The sequence below is a fragment of the Gallus gallus genome, chromosome 3, assembly GCF_016699485.2.
Source record: "Gallus gallus isolate bGalGal1 chromosome 3, bGalGal1.mat.broiler.GRCg7b, whole genome shotgun sequence".
NCBI lineage: Eukaryota > Metazoa > Chordata > Aves > Galliformes > Phasianidae > Gallus > Gallus gallus.
The window spans coordinates 59,479,646-59,504,455 of record NC_052534.1 but is presented as its reverse complement, the minus strand read 5'-3'; the positions used below and the strand labels follow the sequence as shown (position 1 = coordinate 59,504,455).

Here is a 24,810-nt window from a genome sequence, read left to right as displayed (position 1 = left end):
CGCACCTCTCCTCTGGATTCCTGTGTCCGACAGAGAAACCCCTCGGTGGAGCTGTCAGCAGTACACCCTACTGCCCATGCGGACGTAGCCGCAGCTGTGCCTGCATCCCCGTGATGCCAGCTGGAGAGGAATGATCATCCGAGAGCACCAGGGGAGGGATGTCGCAGACTGGTGCTCCTTGTCACCTGACATGGCAGGATAGCTCTTTGTCAGTTAGGCCAAGTGAGTAGCACTCGGTGTCAGGGGTACTGTACCCCAGCTTTCAGAGATGAGTAATTAAAGCTGAATTCTGGAACCTGAAAAAAATCAAAGCACTCACTTTAACTGCAAGCTGTAAAGCAGCACACAATTAACTTGTCTGCTCCATGTGAATATATTACGTATTATTATTACTTTCATTTGCCAGGTTAATTAATGTGTGACAGCAGGTTTACTGCATAAAAATGAGTAAGAATAACATCAAAGCGATCTGTTAATTTACTCAAGTCTTTTATTTGGTTATGTTTCCGCTACATAATGGTAAGTACAAATTGTCTTTAGTACCTGAGTACCCACTCTGGTAGGAGGGAAAATCCTCTATCTGAGCACACACTGTAAACATTATTTATAATTATGTGCAATATCTGCATTTATCACTTCTCTCTTTCCCCAGCTGTTTATTTGAGCTGGAAAATCTTGACATCAGCTTTTCTTATTTAAATTAGCCTGGTTTAACATGTGCATCATCCCAGTGTTAGGGAGGTGGAAATGAAAGGGAAGGAAAAGATTCTGCACAGTCTTCTGCTGTTATATGCTTAATTTCTATGTATAGGCAGAACGGTTACCTAACTGTTAGATTATAATAATGTTTTTTTGGGGGGGAAGGGGGTGTTGAAAGAAAAACAACACACTATTGCAGTTTAGATTTCTAAAAGCTATTTTCTTTGAGGCAGTGTTTTATGGAAAGAATCTAAGGAAAATCTCAAAGGACATCTCCCAGTTTTTACAGCAGTTCCGTGAATTGCTCCGTCTTCTTGTAGTTTAATTTCAGTAGCGATAGGGGGCAGTATGTGAGAATCTGCAATGTCATGTTTTCACACTTTGTAAACCAGTTATTTACTGTTTATAGAAAATATTTTAAAGATTCTGAAGAGAAATAGGGGACTAACTTGTTATGAATAATCTTGCAAGTTCTACTACTGCTTCCCTTGTTCTTCCATTCTTCCCCTGACGCTGTATTTGATCCAGGGGTACCTAGGTCAGCTTTTCCTCTTGCCTCCCTTAGAAGGTGATACTGTGGCCTGAGGTAAGGCATGGCAGTGGATGCTACATCAAGCGTCCACTGAACTCAGAAAAAAACTTCATTTGAAAGAAATACAATTTGTTATTGTCTCCTTCTGTATCTGAGTAAATCCCTTTCATTTCTCAGTCTCCTCTGCAGAGCATTTTGGAAGCACCTTCTGGTTTGATCCACTTGGCAGTAGAAACTGGAGAACAGTATCGGTTATGAGGGGAGAACTTATACATTTTTAAAGCTCTGCTCTCTCTCTGTTTCATTTGGGGGAAATTTGTAGAAATTTTCCATACCCCTACCTGCCAAATCGATTTAAATGTAGGCAATTAATTCAAAACTACAGGGTTAGTCAGGAAGATTTGCAAAATTCCTCTTTGCCTAAACTGCAGAAACCAGGCTAAAAATAGTGATGTGTCGTAATGGAAGTCAGCCCCTTAGTGCATGATAGGATTGAGCAGAGGCTCAGTTAGGAGTAAAAGTCTGTCTGTATCAAACCTATTTTGTGACTGCTTCATAGTGAAAAATTGCAACAATTCTTGGGGGGGGGGGGGGGGGGGGGGGGAACCAACAATCAACAACAGAATGACTGCTAATAGGAATAGAAAACATCCATCTCATGTTCATTTTTTTATACCTTTTCAAAGGTATAGAAAACTGTTAGGATATTCTTTACTTTAGTAATTCTTTATTGTGTGTTACCTCCCTTAAATAAATGAGCAGTTAGGTAACAGATGCAGATGTTTGGGGAAAAAATGATGTGACCATACCTGAGCAATTGATTTCTTTTTTTTTATCTTTTTCTTTCTTTTATTAATTTGTGGAAGCTGATCTGAGTGCAGGCCAGAAATTCCCTGTCAGTACCTCTGACAATTCTATTCTTTGCAGTGTATGCACTTCTATTAATATATGCTGCAGTGGATACTCAGTAGGAGATCAAACTGAGTATGATATTCAAATATCATACTTAAGTATCTGAAGTCTGTTCTTCCATATGCTATTAGGCATGTGAGTTTGTGTAAGAAATCTTTTTTCAAGAGTAAAAATTGATGGTTTGAAGGTGGTTAAAAACAAACTTGCATTTCTATCTCCTTCAGTACAGTGCGATCAATGATAAAACAAGTTTGTCTGATCCTGAAATCAGTAACAGACACGAATGCCTGGTGAAGATATTCTAAGCATTAATATCGCAAAGACTGTGATTTAAACAATGTTAAATTATTTGCATTTATAATATTTTCCACAGGAATGTACTGTCCCAGGAAAGAGCAGACTATTCGGACTGTTTCTATCGCCTGTGCTATACAGAGATCAAAACTAAATTTTGTTTCAAAGGTTTTATTTCAAAGATGATGTGTATCTGTATCTACACCTATCCCTATATATCATGTTCGTGACTGTAGCAGATAGGCACTATCTCTTGCTCCAGACTCAGGAAAAATAAAATGGTTTACTAGGTCCAGTCACGCAGTTTCTTCCAATGTCATAAACTCTATGGCTTCAATTCCAAGTGATATCTCACAGTTCTGTAACCAGAACTTCTGCTCTGCTTCTGTTCCAGCCATAGTGTACTTCTTCTGCTGCTGTGACTGGAACTGGAGTGAATTCTTTCCAATGCCAGTAGCTAGAGTAGAAGTGAAATGCTCAGGGCTATGTAAATACTGAAGAGGAACGTGTAGTTACTTTGTCTGATATATGGAATCTATGCATTGTCCTCATAGAGTTTTCTGCACAAGACAAACAGGTGATATGCTTGGATGGAGAGTAAACTCCTACATCTCAACAGAGACAACTTTTCCTGGAGTTAGAATAGGGTGTTCATCTCTGTCATTGACACTTAAATTCAGTTGGGAGATAAGTATGTTTTCCACTTCAGTGGATAGGGCTCCATATCTTCCATTGCAATTCAGCAAACCCCAAAGAAGTCATGTAAAGGGTACTATTTTAAGACTGAAGTTTTCTTTCTCTTCTCCTCCCCCTCCCTCTTCCACCCCCACCCCCCAGTTTTGTTATCTAAGCACTGCTAGAGGAGCAACTGGCAGCATAGCCCTATTCCTCTGTGTTGTGTTAGTGAATCCTTGTGCAACTCAGGTCTGAGTTTTTAGCCAGTGTAACTTCGGGTTTGCCCATCTTTGGCCTGGCTGATAATACAGGTATAGGATGTGTTAATTTCAGTATGCTGTCAAAATGTGTCCTCCAAGGAGGAGACTGTGTTTTAAAGAAAACCTGTATTTTTAAAAAATATAAAGGGGGGGAAAAAAAAAGAAAAAAGAAAAAAACAATTACAACAGGTGGAAACTTCAATTTTAGCTGCAAACACAGTGGTAAATTTAGTGGTTTGGTCCCAGTATTGACACTGAGCAGTAGAAAACATATGCTGTGAGCAGTGACTGTAGTTGTGGGAGATGGCTGCACGTCCATATGAGAGCTGCATTCACACTTGGAATCACAGAATCCTAGCGTCACAGAATGGCTTGAGTGGGAAGGGACCTAAAAGACCATCCAGCCCCAACCCCGTGCCATGGGCAGGGCTGCCACCCACCCAGGCTGCCCAGGGTCCATCCAACCTGGCCTTGAGCGCCTCCAGGGATGGGGCACCACAGCTTCTCTGGGCAGCTGTGCCAGGGCCTCACCACTCTCTCAGTGAGAATTTTCCCCCTGACATCTAATCTAAATCTCTCCTCTCCTAGTTTAAAACCATTCCCCTTTGTCCCATCACTGGCAGACCATGTAAAAAGTTGTTTTCCCTCTTATTTATAAGCTCCATAATCAACACAGATGATTTTGAAAGGGATCTTTAAGCAGTTGTTAGATTAAAAAAAGAAAAAAGAAAAAGCCTATGCCAAATAGTTCCCTTTAAATCCAGCAACTTTGATGTTGACCAACAACGTCAGTACTGAGAAAAACGATTCTTATCTGGATGTACCCGCACACCACCGGCTGTTTTATTTTTGCACGGTCTTTTACCATCTGCATGCACACGTACACATGTTGTGTTACCTTAACTTGCTGTTTGTGCAGGCATCTGTCTGTCTTCAGACCTTTGTCTTGCAGACTTTGAGATTTAGTGGTGCTGCGTTGGAAGGCCTTTCCCCTGGAGTTCCTGTCTCTCACAGCTGATTACTGACTAGAGGAGGGAACAGAAAGTGAGGTTTCTTTTAGGCTGCACTAAGGTCTGGTAGGGTTACCCAGAGCTACCTAAAATAAGGGAACAGAGTTTCTGATAACTTGGATGGGTTTTTCGGGGGTTCGCTGCGTGCTTGTGAGGAAGCCTGCATGCGGTGGATGTGCAAACAAACAGAGGAAATTTACAGGCATTTCAGTTTCCTACGGATATAAAAGCATCTGCAAACCTGGGTTTCCAAAAGTGGTGCTTTAGTACTGCCCTTAAAAACTCCTAAACAGGGGTGAAGCTCTTCCCTCACCCCGAGGAAGGCTCTTTCCCGGCACCAGGAGCCCCAGAGCAACCCCCGACGCCCACCTTCCGCCTCTCGCCCGGACGCAGCTCCACACCACCCACGGGGCCGACCGCGCCCCTTCCCACGGGCCCGGGGCGGGCAGGCGGGGCGGGCCGGGGGCGGCTCGGCGCTGTAGGGCGGAGCCGCGGGCCAGGCCGAGCCCAGGCGGGCCGCTCGGGAGCGGTGGGGCTGCTGGTGCTCCGGCCGAGCGGGGAGCGGTGCAGTCTCCGCGGCCGCCATGCCGCCGCCGCTCTCCCTCCCTGCAGGTGCGCTGGGCCGCGGGGAGGGGAAGCCGGGACTCATCCGCCGTTAAGCCGCGGGGTCACTGCCCGGCGTGCGGAGGAGGCGCGGGGGGGGGGGGCGGCGGCCGGGGCCCAGCGGTGCTGCGGGGCGGGAGGGAGCGGGGGCGGCCGGTCAGCTGCCGTGCGGATGTCACCCGGAGCCGCAGCGCGGGGAGGTGAGGGCTGCGCCTCCCTACGCTCTGCGTGTCCTTGTTTTGGGGGGGGGGGGCTGCGGGGCTGCCTGTGTGCTCGCGGTGCTGCGGTGGCCGTGTGCCTGCCGGGCTGAGCGACGCTGCCTGCGGGGCTCTCTGTGCGAACCCTTACGCCGCCGTGGTTTGGCGGCTGGCGGAGCGGGATGAGTCGTTCTGCTGATGGCCTTCAGCCTTCCGATCGGATTTTTTTCCCTAGACCTCGCGTGATTTACTGGAATGTTCCGAGCTCTCCCTGTTAACTTATAGTCTCTGATGACCGTGACTAGGAAACGCAGCTGGAGGTGCGGCGGTGACTGTCTGTCTGTCCGTCCATGTGTGTGCGCGCAGCTAACCTCTCCCTCGGCATCCGCGTTGGTGCCCGGCTCCTGGGGCTGAGCCGCGGGCTGCTGGCAGTGCGTGGTACCGACCGATGCGGCCTCCAGGTGATGGAATCGGGTGATGAATGCTTACGCTCAGCGGCAGCCTTCTACCATGTGTTTACTTTACGCGCCGCTATTGCCGTTCGCCCATTAAATCATCGTGCGTGTCTTGTGCTAATGCGTAGTAATGGACTTGAAGGACGGGTAGGTGCTCATTAATTGATTATGGCTTGCTGCAGGATGCTGTGCCCCTGACTAAGCGCCTGTAGTTGGATGATGCTTAAAATGCATACTGGAGAGCTCTTCCAGGCTGTTGTATAAGCAAGTATTTCCGTAGCGTGGAAATTATATTATGTTTGTATTGGGTTTTGGATGTGCCTACGTGTAAGTTTGTGTGTATGTACTCAGACTATGGGAAATTAATGGCGAACACAATAGAAAATAGAAAGAAAAGCATACGTGCCTGTAGAGTTTCTGAATGGAAGCCACGTTATGAGCAACAGATGTAAGGCATGGTAAAAGATATGTAGGTTGAGTGGCTGTGTTCTCTCTTGTCCTTGCACCTTTGTCCTTTACATTCAGGATAACATTCATAAATATAAGCAAAATATTTAAGGATCACAACCCGTAAGTAACTTGGCTTCTGTGAAGAGCTTTAGTGGAGTTGTTGGGACTGCTTTGTAGACGTAACATACTTTACAATGACTTCCCTTTTTTTCTTGTTCTTTTATTTTTTTCTAACGAATCAAAGTCTTGAGTTTGATGGAAATTCTGTATGTTGGTTACATTCAGTACTGTTGTTGTTTATTATGTCATTTAAAAAAATCAGGCTTTGTGGAAGTGCGTCTTATCTAAGTTGCAAAGTCAGCTCTCTGAGTCACAGCTCTTGCCTTTGCGCAGTGGGCTGTTCTCTTATGTTTTCACTGTGTCAATGGCCACGTTCTGATTTTTGTTTGCTCGTCTGTTGCTGAAATGATAAATGATTCCCTTTGGAGATGAAGTGACTTAGAATTGATTGGAAAAGTTGTTTTGTTGGGTAGGAATACCGTATTGTTTTTTGCATCCAGGGTTTTGAGAGGGAAGACTGAGGTTGGCCAGGGGTTGCTTCTGTAAATATTTGGCTAGCTTATGGATCTGACTTCTCTTCCGTGGACAGCTTACGTGTAGGTCTATTCATTTAAATAAAGATAGATTCATTGAGAAGTGACTTGTGTTTGAGAATAAAATGTCTTTAAAAGGTTATTAATAAAACTGTGTAAAATGCTCTCGATACGTACTGCATCTGCAGGGGCTCCCTGCAGTCACCCATCTGGGTGAGCGTGTCAAAGGTGGAAATTAGTGCAGTCCTCTGGAGCGTGATCTGATGCAAGGACCTGCTGCTTCAGGCAGCTGGAAATTTCTGCAGAAAATAATTATGATGCAAATGGAGGACGAAGGGACTCATTTTCCCTTTGCTTTGAGTGAATCTGCTGTGACCATCCAAGTGACAGGGTGACGAATCTTTTCCTTCCCGCAATCAATAATCTGTACTCGTCCAAGGTTTTTTGGGCTCAGCTTTTGTTTTGGTGAAGCATCTGCCGGCTGGTACAGCACCGAGGGTGGGGGTGTGTACTGGGCTCTGTGCTCCTCATCTCTTGCTCCCTGCTGTGAGGACACTCAGTCTCAAGGTCTGTTCTGTCTGTGTGTGTGACACACAGCTGCTTCAGGGCCTTCATGTGGGTTAGTATCACTTTCCCCAAAAGAGGAAATGTAACTACAGCTGAGGAGTGAAGTCAGCGCCCAGAGGGCTCACTTAGGGGCCTCCTTTGGTAAGGAGGAAAATAAAGGTAGGAGAATTGTGTTTTTAGATTTATTTATTGAGATCTGATTTCCTTATTCCCAAGACATTTCTCCCTGGCTTTATTCCTGAGATAATTGTAAGCAAACCAGAGGGACTATATTCCCACTATAAACACACTCTTTCAGTTTGACACATCAAACACGTTTTGGGGATATTTTTCCTCCTTTTCTTTTCAAACCCTTCTGATTGTGGCTGGAAAGCCACATGAAAACATCAAGCAGGTGTAAACAGCTGTAAGCTACAGCCAAAAGACATCTATTGTTTATTCCATTTTGAACTCCACAGTGTACTGCTGCAATCCCAGGGCCCTTCGTTATGAATTTGCAATTTCTGTTCTTTTTGACTGCAGGAGGAGGATGCATGGACAGGCTTTGTATGGTCTGTCTGGACTTCACCATGGGACGTAGCACAGAAGCTAGAAGTAAGCACTAGGGAGTACAAGTTACTGCTTGTGCAGTGCTTTGCTCTCACAGCTGGGCTGCTCCCAGTCTCTGACTGAACTTGGAGAGCTTGCATCAGTATTTCAGCTTGATACCACATAGCATCCCAGAGATAAGCCTGTGCTCAAGACGTAAGCTGCAATTTCATGGCAAATTTTTTTCTTCTAGGAAGTCTTCTGGCTTAGAATCATAGAATCATAGAATCACAAGGCTGGAAAGGACCTACAAGATCATCTAGTCCAACCGTCCTCCTATCACCATTGCTACCACAAGCTACTAAACTGTATCTCATAGTTCCTCATCCAGATGCCTCTTGAATGCTGCCAGGGATGGTGACTCCACCACCACCCTGGGCAGGCCATTCCAGTGCCTGACCACTCTCTGAGAGAAAAAAACTTTTCCTTATGTCTAATCTAAATCTCCTCTGGCACAGCTTTTGGCTTGAAGCTTGTTAAAAAAAAAGAAAAAAAAGCTTGCAGATTTTAGACTTGAAGCTTTCCATGGATACAATGTTCATCATAATCTTAACAGGCCTTTGTAATCTTTACTTAATCTTATTTTTAAAACATGTGCTGAACTTTCAGTTGCATGCCTCAGATTCCATGTTGCTTGAGGTCCTGCGGCCTTATTAGCTAGATCAAGCTGTTCCTTACATTCAGTTGTTCTGTCTCCTGTAAAACATGTTATTGAGCACCAGGCCTCCTGTTTGATAACTAAGTGTAATTTGCCATGGCTACTCATAGTATGCTTTAGGGTTTTTTTAATTTGTTCTTTTATTATTTTTTTATTTTTTTTGGTGGGGGGGGGGGGGCTTGTTTCTCCTTCGAGCATCCTTCTTAAAATCTTGGCTCTCTGACTGCCTATCATGTTTAAGTGATGGTAATGTCAACCAGGTTTAGAGGAACAGAAAACATCAGAGCTGAGCAAGGAGTCTGTACCTGTTTGTTCAGGCAAGATTTGTGTTTATCTTTTGCTTAAAGTGTCAAATTAAGAGTGTTCATTTCTTTCCCTTTCCACTTCAGCAGGATTTACAAGCCTTTTTGTTAACAGCTACTAATTTTCAGAAAGAAAACTTTCCTACACTAGCTTCACCCTTTCTGACTGATTTGGGGATCTTCCCCACAGAGTTTCTGTAGATATCTGAAAGCCATTTCCCCAAATCTAAGACAAAGTGTGTCTCAAGAAATCACAGCTTTGTTCTGCGACAGTTCACAGTGAGAGCTACTGCTACCTTGAACTCAAAGTAGGAGGAACCTTGTCTAAAGAAAAGGTAACATGTCATTTTCCAAGTAAATGTAAATCTTTTCTAGCAGTGCTTTCTCTCTGCACTTATCTTCTTTTTTTCCCTCCTCTCTGTCCCACATGCCATCTGTCTTGTTTTCTGGTTTGTTTTCTTTTTAAATACTCTAAAACTGATGCAGAAGATAGAAAAGAAGTATGAATTTTTATGAACCGTTGCTGCCACCTTCACTCTTGGAGGAAGATGTGCGGATAGCTTCATGCCAGCTCAGGCGATGCTGTGATATCAGAAACGGATTGGAATCTGCCTAGGTTCTTACTTGGATGTTGTAAGGAACAACTCACTGTCGTCATTGGCTCAGCAGTACTTCCATGTCGAGTCACTTGTCAGTGTGCAAACTTGTTTGTTCTTTATTAGATATTCTAAATATCATACAAAAAACTTTTCTTGTAATCTCTAAACAGTGTTTGATTTTTCAAACTTTTTTTTTCCTGTCACTCATCGAGCCTTCTGCAGTGAAGCTGCTGAAGATTAATGGTAGCAACTCTGATAACTTTTGGCATAAAATCCAGAGAGTTCCTTCTATCCCATCTCCAAGAGCTTCCAGCCTGCAGGCGCTGTCTAGTGGATGTGTGGTGTGAGTGATGATGTTGTGGTGACAATGGGTGGTGAAGCAAATGTGAAAGTCTTTGATTTCCACTTTGTTATGGAGCAGCGTATCCTATGTGCTGAAACAGATACAGGTGTGTGGTGAAAGTCTGACTTTGCCTGACATAAGCCAGTCACCTGCACAGATATGGGCCGTATGCTCAACAGCTATGTGACAGTTGATGGACATGGGTGAAACCACTGCCACCCACATGTGAAGGGTCAAGTAACAAGCAGTTGGAGTAGTCATCAAGGTGGCTAGGAGATGAATTATGAACTCAAAGGATTGACAAGCATGGCTTTCACTCAGTGTAGTCTGTTGTTCTCCAGCCCTCGTGCTTGCATATCAGCTGAAGAAATTTCATCTGATTTACTATTTTTTGCTTTTATTTATTTATTTATTTATTTATTTCCAGGGGGATATGATGCTGAGCTTTGTTGGTTAGGCATACCTTATTGCTGGGAGGTGAATAGATAGTGAGAGATGGCTGGCATCATTACATTACTGTGCAGAGGCTAGGCAGGAACTTGCAGTGTCATCTATTTGTGTTCTGCTGCAGTCACACAGGTCTGAAAGCAAAATCTCTGGTGTGGAGCTCGTGTTGACATAGTTGTTGATGGGAGCAGAATTGTTTCCTTTAATACAAGAATTCCTAATTCCTTAAAACAGAGTCTGCTGCTAGCTGATCAGTCAGCAAATTTAATAGTGGATTATTTATTTTGAAAATTGGATTTCACATTGCAAGGCATGGTTTCTGTTAGTATGAGTAGTACATTGTCATGAAAAGAGTTTTCTCCCACTCAGTTGACACTGTGCACTTGACACTGGTGTTCAGGTGGTAAGTACCAGTGTTTTGTCAACTGGTTGTGTCCTTTCCTGAATGCTGGCCTGGTGGCTGTCAATCTCAAGCTGAACCTGGAAGATAACAGACAGCTTTTAGAACTCATAGCTACCAGTGCGTGCTCCTCCCTAGAAGCTTACTGGGATGATAAATTCAAAAAATGCAGAGTTGCCTTCAGCATGAATGGGGGGAATGTGGAAACAACTAGGCCTGATGCCATGATGGATGTTGATGAGCTGCTTCTAGGCTCAATGAGTAGTGAGCAGTGAAGAAAATACACTACCTAAGCGAACTGGTGTTAAGTCCTTCTGTTCATCTCTGAAGCTCATTTCAGATTAGGTTTATGAGCAAGAGCAAGAAAGGTATGTTCTGTTCCTCGTTTTCCCTCTGGGAAGAAAATACCCAAACTCTGCAGAGCAGAAGAGCCTGCTTCTTGCAGAATCCAGCCCATGTCTATTAGGAGTGCAATGCTATTTTTATGTACTTTCTGTAAGGGCTTCAACTTTCAAAATGTGTTTCTTAGGCAAAATGATTGTCATCCCTCAGTAAATGGTAACAGGCCTTTAAAAGTACCTCTTCTACCTTTGTTTTTTGCCTTTCTTTCCCCCTCTCCTGTCTATCTAGGAACTTAAATGATTTAATTTCTGCAGATGTTATTGAAATCAGGGCTTCGCTTTCAGTGCTGATACAGTTTTGAACTCTTAACTACTTTGCAGTCAGCATTATATTGTGTTTAAAAGTTTTACCCGATACTGTGTTTTACAACGGTCATTTATTTTCTGATGTCTTTTTTATTCCACATACTACTTGTTCTAAATTTTGTGATGAAAGAGCTGCAGACGATTATTTTCTCAGTGAAAGGCTCTAGGATGACAGCAGACTGTGTTATAAATTGAAATTTATTTTATCTGGCCTTGAAATGTATCTTCCTGTTTCCCTTCACATTTTTATCTTTCTGCCTCACTGGGTTCAGCAAGCGCAGAGCTCAGAAAAGCCACGTTGACCTATGAAAAGCTCATGCCACGTACTGTCTGTTCATTAGGTTAGCCCAGCAGTGCATTCTGGATTGGAAGTGTGGATTTACTTCTAAGTCTTGTAGTAGTTATTGATCAGATCGTATATCTAGCTCTAGAATGATATACTTCCTATAAATTATGTGCCAGTGCTTTTTAACTACAGTTTAATTATATACCCAGGCATGGTAGGTGTAAGCTAGATTTTTTCTTCTTTTTCTTTTTCTTTTTTAAGTTGTATATTTTTATCCAGTTTGGAGACAGATTTCCAGAGGGACTGTGAAAAGGTCTGAATTGCTCTTTACCAAATCTTAAGTTTTAGACACCCAAGCTGGTTCAAAAACAAAGGCTCTAATGTGGACAAAACAAACAAACAAACAAAAAACCTGTTAATATATTAACTATTTTGGATGACTTCAACTTAAGGTAGGCCAAGCAATTACTTTGATGTAGCTGTAAAACAAGAGAAGATGAGGCTTTGCTTGGAATGTGTGGGCAATCTGAAACACTCGCCATTACTAGCTATGTTAGGACTAACTTAGAGTGAAAGAAAAGTCCACAGCTTTCATCTTTAGACTCCGATTCTGCAGAACTGTACTTAGGTACTGGAAATACAAGACACAAGTATTCCCTCTGAAGGCACTTGATACAGATATAAACCTTTGTGAGTGCAGGGCTCAGCAATGTCGCAGTACCTGCTATGAGGCTGAAATGGCTTCCATGACAGTACAGCACTGGAGCAATTGGTTGAAGCTATTTGTAAAATCAGGTCAAACTTGGTGAAGGTTTTGGGTTGTTTTTTTTTTTTTCCTTAGCAAAAAAGGAATGTTTAGCTTCAGAAATGCTGAGATACTTTGTTGCTACACTCAGTGCATGATACTTCTAGTTTCAAAATCATCCTGCTCTGATCAATGAGGACACCTCAGTTCAATAACAGCGTTTAAAACCCTCAAATAATCTGAAGGTAAAATTTTTGGTAAAGCAATAATACCAAATAATTTGTGCTTCTGTTTTTATGCAGCTGTTCAACCTTAATTCAATATTATTTTTAAGTTGTCCTTTAAAAGAAAAAAAACAAAACTTTGAATTGTCTCATTGGCTGAATACATCTATCGTTGGGCAGATGAAGGCCAGATGAGGTACACTGTAAAAACAAAAAGCCTACAGGTGGTTTGTATGAGCTGTGCCTCTTTAACATATATAGAAATACACTGCTAATCTTATTTACCTGAATATTTTCAAGCAGAAACTCAGCTGTGCATGAATATCTGTAACACAGAAAAACTGTTTCTCTGCTTCTGAAGAGAAGCAAGTAGCTCTTCAGAGAGGCTGTCTAATTAGAGGTAGGTACATGTGACACTGCTATGTTATATATCAAGATAAATTTGGTTTCACATAGGAGTTTTTGCCTTGTAAATGGTGCAAGCTGATACAGGACCGGAAACTGTCTGTCATGTTGTATAGGAGTCCTTAGCTGGAGAAAGGAAGAACAGCAAGATAATAAAGGCTTTGAGGATGTTTCAGGGGAGCACGAGGACTAAATCATTCCTCATTACACAATACCAAAAGGAATTATGCAAGGAGGAAGGAAATAATTAGAAACATTGCTGCTATTGAGACAGGCCTCAGGCCGTGCAGCAGTAAGGGCATGGCCGGCTGTGGGAGTGCTGTGGCAGTGCTGCACCACGGCCTGCAGCATCTGGGCACTTGCGGCCTGCACTGGTGTCATACTGTGCGGTGCCAAAGCGCTGTGATGCGCTAAGTGCTGCAGGCTGGGCAGCTCAGAAGTAGCTCGAAAGGTCTCCGGTGTTTATCTCCTGGGTTAGGAGCAGGCAGGATTTTCTGTTACAATTTAACTGTTCAATGTGTTACTTAATATACAGTGTATTCATGGCAGAATTGAGGTTGCTATGGAAACCTGGCTTTCTGGTGCTGTTAAGGGTGTTTCAAATCAGAAAACATTTGCATTGTGTTACTGTGAGATTCCCTTGTTGCTCCACTCTTCATCTCAGCTCCACTGCTTCTTGAGAGGCAGGTGAGAGAGGTGCAGTCATGCCCCTGGATTTGCATCAGTCCTTGCAGGCAAGGTGGGTTGGAAAGGGATCATTTTCCCTTCGATTACCTCTTCTATCGTGAGTTGCTTTTATAAGAGAGGAAGTATTTATAAATGTTAATCTTTCACATTGTAATGTCAGTAGGCTGTTAACTTCATCTTTTTTTCCCTGAAAACTTGAAAATGATAGTTACTTCTTAGATAAAAATTCATAGTAATTTTTACAGCATGAATTTCATTTGAAAAATACTCGACCGGTTCCAATACCTCCCATTAAATTGACAGATTTATGTGTATTTTAATACTTGATCATTTGCTTAGCCTTATTCTGTAGAGCACTGAGAACGCACTAACCAAGTCTGAGACCCTGAGAGCGTGCGTTTCTCTTCTGTAGTCTGTGCCTGGCACCTGCTGGCTCCTCTTGCCAGTTGTCAAACTATGCAGTTGCTGAGGCCCGCCATGCTGAGTGACTACATGAGGAGTTAAGTCTACATCTGCAGGTCTGTCTTTTTCTGTCAACTCTGCCATAATAAATGTGTGCGTGCAGTTTATCTGTGCGGCACAAAGGCCTGTGCTGCTTTCAGTAGATCAGCTGGGTGGAAGTGGGTGTGAGCTGACATGGCAGGAGATAAACTGGGTTGCAGGTGTGGATTCTCTCCCTGCTGACTCTGTTACTCACAGGTGATTTGTCTGGGAGTTTTTGGTGAAGTAGTGATAATGTACAACTGTAGCAGGTGAAAAGGAAAAAGACGAAGAGAAGCAGTACTTCAAACCATGGCAGCTGCTTGCTGCATGGGCATGTTTTAGCACCTTCTTCGTATTGGTACTTGTGCTGACCAAGGACTACTCAATTTGCAAAGGATGTTTACTGTACGTCTGTTAGTGGTGATGCTGTTGTGTGAGGAGCTCTGCTGGTTTTTTTTTTTGTTTTGTTTTGTTTTGTTTTGCCAGTGCAAATCCCACTTGCAGGAGCTGATTCATAGGAAAGCCTCTGAGGTGTGACCAGATCTGGGATATGTGACACTGGGATCCAGTGCCACTTAACAATGTCCTACATACATGATATATGGCACTTCAGCCGGCATTGAAGTTGCACCTGGCAGTCAGTTGATTTTTCAGAACATCATAGAATAGTAAGGTAAGAGACAGCTGTTTGTTTTATCCTCTCTGGATATGGTAAACTGCATCCTTCTCTTGTTCAGTGGTGCTGAAATTGTGATGATGTACATCAGTCTAGGATCTGTCTCAGAAATACCTTATAAAGAGTGGTAGAGATACCTCAGTATCTCTCATAAGCACAGACTTGGTTTCACTGACGAAGTATCTTGAGAAAGAAAGGCACAATGGGCAAACCATTCAGCTTGCAGTTAGAAGAGCTGTGGTTTTGTAGCAGCTTTGAATGACAGCAACTTCCTTCTGGGTCTCAGCCTTTGAAATGAGAGCGTGTTTTTGACAGGGAATTTTGGGAGGCACAGTTTATTAAATAAAGTTACTAACATTTACTAGAGTCTCACAAATATCTGGAGCCAGTACCCTGCACATTCCTGGGCGCTTCCATTGTTTACATGTACGAGGTTGTCTATATTTTGGTGACTACACAGTTTGTTCTCCTTATCCAAATGTTGATGTTTTTCTGCTTCCTTGTATCTTCTGTTACAACATTTTGTAGGAAGAAACCAGTGCTTTCTGTCAGCAGTCCATGAACCATGCAGGATTTGGCATACTGACATACCATACTGTGTATACCTGTACACAGTGAATGTGAAAGGCGTTGGGTTCACAGAGCTTGGCTTTGATATTTTACTTGAACTGGGATGAGTTGCACAGGGGATGCAAGAAAATAAAGGGGTTAATTCTTCCAAAACTTCAAATTCTACAGCAGCAAATTCTACAGAATCTTAACTGCTGATTTAAAAGTGAAAATCTTCTAAAGTGACTCTATTTCAAACGGTACTGCACTTTCTCATTCAGTATGACATAGCACTCTGCTTATCAGTTTACAGTTTTGTAACTAATTTCTACCAACCGCTGCTGAGTTATGCAGTAAAAAGCATTGATCTTAATGGAAAATATGTCTGGTGATGTTCAGCTGCCTGATTGGGAAGATTAAATCTGGATGCTTTTCTCTTGACAGCTCTCACTTGTGGCCTCGACTTTCTGGCAGCTCTTTTGCTTCACTTTGTTCTGTGTGAAATATGATAGCCTGAGTTAGTGGCAAATTTTTCCTCCCAAGTAAGTTAGGAATGATTCAGCTGGAGAGTCCATAGGAGCCGATTCAAGTTTTTGTTATTGACATTCTGTTTCTGAATCAGAAATGTTTGTTTCATTTAATCATTGAGTTTATTTTATTTGAACTCTGGCTCTTGCGTATTTAGTTGGCGAGTTGAAGGTGATCTAAGCTTAGCCTGCTTCTACTGTGTTAATGAGGAATGGAAATGACTGTTAGCTTGCTACATCTCTGCAGCAGGCATGATAACCTCATAAACCACTGCAGCCAGTTCCTTAACAAAAGATGCATTTTTCCTTTATGCATTTTATCTTTACAATCCTGGGCAACATGCTGTTGCAAGTCCACATAATGTAGCAGGCAGAACAAGCTGCAGTCAAGCGCAGCATTTAAGATGGAGAAATGGTGATACTGGTCTGCACATTTAGTCTGAACAGGAAGTCTAGAAATCATTTCTGCATACAAATTCACTTTCAGTTTTTTAATTTTTGCATTTGGGGCTTTTAGGAGTGAAGCCCTGTTGCACGAAACATGACAGACTTAACACTTTAAAGGTCAGTAGAGTTATATGCATAAATGAGAGTTCTTCTTAGCAACAGCTGAGTGATCAGCCCCAACTTCACTGAAGTGGGGAAGCTCTCCTGGTTTTGTTTAGTACCCTTCACGTAAGTATAATAGACTGGTGCTTCTTTGTAAAGGTATTTAATGTTTTAACATTGCATTGTACTTCACATGCTAATTACACTGTGACTGTATAATTATAGTAAAATAATCTTATTTTTATTTTAAGGTAGCTTTAGAGTAAACTGTCAATTTTTGGTTTGAATTACTGAATCTAATTTAATGTAATTAGTCTCTGCTGTGTTTTATTGGCATGTACTACTGCTTTCCTGAATGCCTCCAGTCTAATTTTATGTAAGTTATTCTGCTCGAAAAAGACAAAAAAAAAAAAAAAAAATAGTTGACTTGATCTCTTTTTTTTTCTGGTTATACATTAATATTACCCTTTCATCTTAAAGTGCTATAATGTTTGGTTTTTTTTCTGAGACCTTTAACTTTTCATTAACACCAAGTGAAGTAGCTTAAAAGAATATGAAAGCAGTAAAACTGAACTTAGTTAGTCCAGGCAGCAAGAAGCAAATGAGAATGTCTTGCCTGCTCCATTGCTTTACACTCAAGCCTGTTCTGTGTGATCCTGTGCTACAGCTGTGTTAGTGTGCATCTGTTTGCATATGCGTAGTGCCTGATAACTGCTTTGGGCTGGCCAGAGACACAGACAGCAACCCCAGGTGTTCAATTTCAGAACTAATGTGCTAAAAAAACTTTCACTCTGTTGTCATACAACTTCTTACTCTGGTAACTTGGTGGAAATTTGTAATATTGCACTGAAGGTACTACTTATATGTTTCGTTTGTTGGTCTTAATACTGACTTGTTGATGTAATCCTTGTCACCTCTCATGGTATGCTCTTTAGTGCAAAAGTGGCACATATACCCAGAAGCCTTATTAGCCGTAAGAAGGCACTCTGCTGCAGAGCTGAGCAGAATCATCAGTAATCCTTCATGCCCCAAATCTGTGAGTGGCAACACTGGAATGTTTGTACTGCAGCAGATAATATTAAGGAAACGTGTAGTGATGTGAGCTGCTGTATGCTGTTTGTCTGTAATCTCGGGGCAGAGGTAGAATAGAGAAGTAGAAATAAAGAGCTGTTGTAGTGTGAGATGCTATAGCCCACACCTGCTCTCTCTAGTAGAAGGTTATTTGTGCACATTGCTCCTCTGCTCTTATGTGTGCATGCAGAAGATACTTAGAGCTCAGTTCTTCATTTGCTAAGGGGGGAATTACAGTGTTTTCCTACCAGATAAAAGGCTGAGAGAGATACTGACTCAACAATGTAGAGAAGGATGGAGAGAACTGCATGATTTTAAATCATAGAATAATATCCTGAGGTGAAAGCAACCCATGAGAATCGTGGAGTTGAACTCCTGGCTCCACACAGGACCACCCAAAATCCAAGCCTTGTCTATGAGAGTGCTCTCCGAACACTCTTTGAACTGTGGCAGCTTGGTGCCATCACCACTGCCCTGGGCAGCCTGCTCCATGTCCACTGCCCTCTGGTGAAGAACCTTTTCCTAACCCCCAGCTGCCCCTCCCCTGACACAGCTCCATGCTGTTCCCTCTGGTCCTGTTGCTGTCACCAAAGAGCAGAGCTCAGCGCTGCTCCTCTGCTTCCCTCATGAGGAGCTGCAGCCTCCTTGAGGCCTCCCTTTATCATCCTTTGCTCTGGGCTGAGCAAGGGACTTCAGGCTCTCCTCACACATCTTGCTCTCTAGATCCTTCACCATCTTTCTAACTCTCCTTTAGAAGCTCTATGCTAATTTTATGCTCTCCTTTTTTTTTCCTCTGGACTTGAAATGAGCACAGGTGGCCAGACACAAGCTATGAAGTCCACTGAATGTTCAAAAAGTGTTTGGATATGTTATTGGTTTCTGCATAGTTAGTGCTGTTGAATGTGCTATTGTTTATGTGCATGGTTTTGGAAAGTAATTGGAGGACTGATAACTGGTGCCAGCAAACAGGAATTCTGAGCTCTTATCATTGAGCACAGCAAGCAGATCCGCTGTCGTCTCTTAAAAGCTGCAGACTACTTACACTGAAAGTGGCAAGGTATATCATTCTTCGTGCTTGAGAAGAGACGGAAGGAGAAGCGGTGGCCAGAAGTTCAGTCTGTTCCTTTTACTTGTGTGGCTTTACTGGAGCATTCCTGCCCTTGTTACGAATACTCCAGTAGGTCCCTGGCACCATACCTAGACAGACAAAGGATCAAATATCAAAAAATATGTTAATATAAATGAAAAAGTTTGAAGTATCAAGACTAACAGCAAGAAGTAGTGTAAATTTTTGTATTTTGCTCTTTCCTTCCTGTGATTACTAGGTGAGATGTTACCCAACATTGGCTGAATTTGGAGAGCAGTACATTTTTAGCAGGATCATTACATAAATGCATTATTTGTGCATCAGGATTATCTCTTCTCTTGAAATTATCTTGTAGAACAGTTAGCATTGCAGTAGACTTGTAACAACAAGGTTATCGTTGTCTATTTCAGCTTTAGAGTGGAAAGGGTTAAAGGGAGCCTGAAATTTCTGTAAATCAGTTTTTTCATCATTTGGGTTTGGACTGTTCTCATGATATATGAGTAACATCTGCCTCCCAGCATATAAATATGCCCTAAATATATGCATTTTTAATAGTCTGCCTGATTGAATCTTCATCTTTATCAGAGAAGAGTATCAGGAAACCAAAATTCATTTTAATTGTGCATCCATAATAACGCTTTCAGCAGTTAATAAAGAATACCTGTTATTTCTTTAATGGGAGTTGTTGAAGGACAGAGAGAGGAGAAGCATGGAGTTAGTTTCCCTTTTCTGATGTAACTTTAAAGTGTTACTGAAAACCTATAAAGTAAATGTTGCTTTTGCACTGGTATTTAACTGAAAACCAAAAAGGGCCTTTCAGAACTACTATCAATTGCTACCAGTTATTGCAGGTTACCTTGATCCTCCTAGCTTTTAGGCTTTTGTTCCTTAAAGGTAATCGGTACATGACAAATTACAAAAAAAACCAAAAGTAAGCTTGGAGGTCATAAAGGCTGCACTCCTAATCCATTTGTTGTTCCACAGTACTGCTGAAAGAAAATGTTTTCAGAGTACAGTTTTCTCAACCGTAAGTAGACCTTCCTGGAATAATACTTTGTTTCTTTTAAGAAGGTGAGCCAAATACATTTTAATTTAAGTGAGACTTGTTAAATTATTTTGTTGTGAAAATTTCTAGTACTCATTTACTGGATACAAGATTCCTGTGTATTTTATTTCCAAAGGAAAAAAATAAGCCATTTTTTACCAGGTTGCCTTTGTGTTACCTTTGTTCTATGGGCAACACTTCAATTTGTGAAGTGCCATCTATTCTGAGCTCAATAAACCTCACATTTGTCAAATTAAGCAATGCCACGATTGTTTTGTGCTGTTGCTTTCTGTAGCACATGCAGCTGTAGGCCGAAGCCCTACCACATCGGCCTTTCTTCTCACCCTCCTTGCAGAGCCCAGGTGTTGCTGCTCCTGCACTGGCAGGACAGTCCTCCTGGCTCTCTGGTCAGTGGTGCTCATCCCCTCATCTACCAGCAGATGTTCTTTCCATTGGGTGGGATCAGCAAATCATGGAAGAGAGTGAATGGAAGGAGCATGCTTCCATCTCTTGCACAGGATGAGACCCCAAGGAGAGATCTTCCTTCCCTCTCTTCATCCTGTGCTTTCTAGCTGTCATATGAGAGGACTCTTGACACTTCCCTGTTCTCATTTTCCCGAGTCCCACTGTCTTTGTGTTTGTGAGTTTAATGTTATCTCAGTGCTTTCGTTATCTGGTAGCTCTTGACATCAACACGAGGTTCAGCTGTGACCAGTCAGTGCTCTTATGCACACACCACAGCCTGTAAATAAAGGGAAAGTAGGCAAAGGGGAAAAGCTAGTTCCTCTGTCTTTGAGCTCCGTGTAGTTTGCTATGTAGGTGGTGATTGTGTGCTTTTGAAAGACTCGTTGTAATTCTAAATGCAGTTGTAACAAAGACACCATTTTTGATCCTCTGAAAGCCTAAAGACCTACCTCAATGGAGGAGATAAGGTTATACTGGAATTCTTTATATCCTCGTACAGGCTGTGCAGCTGAGCAGGCTGCTGTAATGTCAATTTCTGTGTTCTTCTGGTGTCTGCAGCACACAATAATTTGCAGGGATAAAATAGTATTCTATTTATAAACCAAAGATGTCACAGTCAAGTTTGCCATTTAAAGAGCGCCGTCACATACTGACCATTATAAGTCTCTGCCTGATGCATAGAGATCAAAGAAACTCGATTATTTATGAAGTGCTGGATATATACCAAATTAATGAGTAAGGAAAGTGCATTTTGAAGCAGTGGACTTTAACTGCCAGGGACTGAGGCTTCATAAATATGGAAAAAAAATTATGGCAAGTATTTCTGATAGAATGCAGCATGATATGCTCCTTGGATTTTCAAGTAGATTGGTCTGTTTGTTCTGCATGACCTCTTCTGTTGACATCTGGCAACTTATATCTTACAATCTTTTAATGCAGGAAAAAAGTAATAGGAGCTGATTATGTCCTGGAGTAACTTTTCTTCTTCTATGAATTCTAACTTATGCGTTTTTCATTTCTTTGTTGTATTGTCCATTAGACTAAAATGTTTAGTAGTAACTTTTGATTTGAACTTTAATCTGATAAAGAATTCCCAAGAAATTGACTGTGTGTGTGTGTGCCCACAAGCCTTCAGGGTAGGCTGAATGTATACTGGAGAGGGGAAGAGGATAAAACACGTGACAAGATTCTCTGAAAAGAATTGATGTGGCATATGATTCATTGCAATAAGTGCCAAACAGTTCTGAAATTCCCAACTCTGATTTACAAGGGTCTGAATACGTCTGTGATTTATCTGGAGAGGAGGAGATCGATCCTGTTTCTTCTCCTTGCCTACTTGTTTGAACCTGCGTATCGTTCACAACAGTAAAGGCTGTTTGAAGAATGCAGGTTACTCTTTTTTTTTCCTTTTCATTATTCTTAAACAACTTCTCACTATTTTGCAGATCTTTTATAAAGTCAACGTTACGTATCTTTCTGGTTTTACTGTTTGTATGGGATGATTCTGAAGTGTCTTGATCTTCTTATCCATAAAGCATCAGGAAGATATTTTGGTATAATCTAACTGCTGCCAAAGGTTTTAATCCTTCCAGATTTTTATAACTTACTACTGCTCTTTGGATTACCTGCTTTGCAGTACGCCTCTTTCTCTGCTGGAGAAATTGGCCTGAGTGCATTTATTGTTTGTCTTACTGTATGCTAAATGAGTATCTTGTGTCGAGCACTGATTGGTTAAAGTTCTACTTTGCTTGGCCAATGAGTCAATTGCATTTCCACAACACTGCTGGTTTTTGTAGGTATTGTTGACACACTGATTTATGAACTTCCTGTTATTAAATTTTATATACAGAGAACTCTGCCTGGATATGAGGTACTGAGGTGAAGAAGAGCATCGCGCCTGGCTGCTCACCTTGCCCATTTGACTGTACATAATGGAGACCAAGGAGGAGAAAAAGGAAAGAAGACAAGGCTATTTTGCTCGGTAAGGTTACAGGTTTTATTCCAATGCAGACTAAAATATGAAACTCCTCACTCTGCCTTTTCACAAGGCTTAACAATTTTTAAATTACGCTTTAAAATAAACCAGTGCTGCATTATGTATCCAAAGAGTGCTTTTATTGCCCATCCCCAGTGTTGGAGTAATGATTTGTTCCCTTGAGGCAGCGGAGATAAACTTGAACTGTAATTATACTTTATAACAGAAAACTGTCCCTGGGTATTCAATTGCGATGTGCATACAATTTGAACTTCTAGCATCCAGTTTTAGAGAGTATTTATAACAATAAATGCATCTAAAACAAAATGTCTAGAACTAAAGCTTATCTGACTAAAGATAAAGCACAGATTTGGTATTGCCTCGTAGGAAAAGGTGAGCTAAGAAAGGGTCACTATATACTATATGATGCTGCCTGGACTTTATCATCTATGGAAGTACATGCAATACTTACTCAGTCAATATCTTTTTTTTTTTTGTCATTTGGAATTAATTATTGGTGGTGGCTGAGGTTTTTTTTTTTTTTAAATAAGTGATTATGATTTCCTGAAAGCTTTTCTTTGTTAATTTTGTGTGTGTGTGTATTTTATATATATATAGTAATCTCTGAGCTTTAATGTACAAGAAGAACTAATGTTTGTTTACTTCTGTAGGAGTAGGAGGGAGGAGAAAATGAGTATAAAAACATCTTTGACTAAGACGTACTTTCTGCACCACTGAAATGGAAAGCCATGTACTCTCTCTATTCTATAATAAATAACTGCTACTTAAACTGCTCTAAACCACCAGCCTAAGTGAATTTCAGATGCCTAGAGACATGTTTGTCACGCCTGTTTGAAGTAGTAGCATGGGGTAGAGTTGCAGCTCTGATTAACTGCTCTTCAGGTGGTGTGTAATGGTGGCTAAAGACTGAAGGATTGCAGTAAAGAATGTCTGTTAATGTCAGGTAACTTGCTTTCCATTTGGAGAAGTGCAGTTATGTTGATGTTGAAATAAATATTTTGATCTATGATGTTGAGAAATGAAAATAAACAATGTCAGCTATAGTAGAGATGTATCAAATAAGGTAAAACATGTCTGAAGAGATTACATAACCAAACAAGTAATTCCTTGCTAAAGAAGATGTGATTTTCAAGCAGAGTCTGACTAAGGTGCTTTAGTATTGAAGATAATGTTTTGAGTCCTTTCTAAATGCTGTCTGCTAAACAAACTGGAACTGCCACTTGAGGCTTTCAGCAAAGTCCTCCCTGACATTTTATTTAATTTGTTTTGTAGCTTTCCTATGTTACTCTCTTTCCTGTGGCTAGTTTCTTCTAAATTTTCTTGGGGTAGTTTGTCCTAAATGGGTGCAGGATGTTTCTGATCCTTGATTAACACCTGAAATCGGTTTTGAGTTTCACCAGTTACCTGCTATGTAACTCGGGGGAGATCATCTTTTTCCCTCCTGTTTTGCATCTTTGTCCTTTATGTAGGTCCTTAAATGAAGGTTCTGCTCTAAGCCAACCTGTGCATGATTTTTACAAGGCTGCTAACACAAATCCTCAGATTACATTTATATATATATATTCAAATAGAAACTTAAATAGATGAGAAGACATTGTGCCCAACTTACATTTGCATACATTGTCCATGTGTGCAGTCAGGAACAGAAGCGGAATGGAATTTGCATAACAGTGATTTTAATCTAGCATGTTTCCTCTAGCAAGCAGGTGTCCTGTAAAACATCGTGCTTTACGTGATGGCCCATGTAAATGTCATGGGATTACCTGAATAATAAGTGGTTAATACTGCCTTTAATTCAAAGGCAGTTCTAACGAGCCAGTAATTGATTTTTTTTATTGTTGTTCTTTTGTTTTTTAAGCTTTAGTTTTGACTTAACGTAGGCAAAAGTTCCAAATTTAGGTGCCCAATATTGGCACACCTTGATAGTTTCATCAGGCGTGTACTTCAGTGTCATTGTCAGTTTTGGTAGTTCATTAGCTTAGAATCCATGGACATCTGCTCTGTCCCTGTGTTTGAGCACGAGTTTAATAGTTCTGACCTTAGGTACAGGTTGTTTTGTGTGCTACTTGCAATATCCTGCTTCTACTGCCAGCTTGAACCCATGTTTATATAAGCCAAGAGCAACCTTAGAGGATACCAAACACATGCATCCCCCTACTTCCATTACTGTTTTTTAATTTTTCTTCCTTTACCTCTTTTAACTTGTTTTGTGAGCCTAGGAAAATAATAATACTTTCAAAATCTAAATATATGTACAACAAACATTCTTATGGGGAGGTCTGCCCCCCTTTGATCTTGATCCTGTTATATCTGCCTAAAAACAGTTCTTCATGGGAGAATAGGCCAGCACTTAAGAAAGCAGAGAATGTATAACACCTTATACCTTTTGTTGTTGAAAGGAAAAAGTGTGTTCTGTGTCAGGAGGGTGAGGGAAAGGGCTCTGCTCCACCATGGGCTAAGGAGAGGGCTTCTTCTTATATACTGCTTAGAAAGGAAAAAACTCATATGCAGCGCTGCTGAAATAAAATATTTTACAGTAAGCTTGTGGGCTATGTTCATGAAGATGCACAGATTGAAAGTAGGAAGCTTCACTTACCAATATGAGCGGAAACATGGTATCAACAAGGACAAAAGCATTAGCTAGACCATGGGAAACGACTGCATCTTCTGGAATTTTACTTTAAACTGATATAAATCTTTCTCTTAAGCCTCTGCTACCTGAAA

The 24,810-nt window shown here is 41.4% G+C and overlaps 1 protein-coding gene across 6 annotated transcripts in view; it reads left to right on the top strand.

Moving 5' to 3' along the window:
• The first annotated feature begins 4,880 nt into the window (after positions 1-4,880).
• Positions 4,881-24,810, top strand: part of NCOA7 (nuclear receptor coactivator 7) — an 85,510-nt gene continuing 65,580 nt past the window's right edge. For 3 of the 6 annotated variants that reach the window (XM_040697145.2, XM_040697146.2, NM_001012878.3), the window contains exons 1-2: positions 4,881-4,994; positions 21,940-22,071. In XM_040697145.2, the coding sequence (XP_040553079.1) occupies positions 22,022-22,071 (50 nt within the window). In that variant the 5' untranslated portion in view covers positions 4,881-4,994; positions 21,940-22,021. Of the gene's footprint in view, positions 4,995-5,124; positions 5,186-5,417; positions 5,644-21,939; positions 22,072-24,810 lie in introns of those variants that run through there. The other 3 variants (XM_040697137.2, XM_040697139.2, XM_040697141.2) reach the window with 3 other exon arrangements.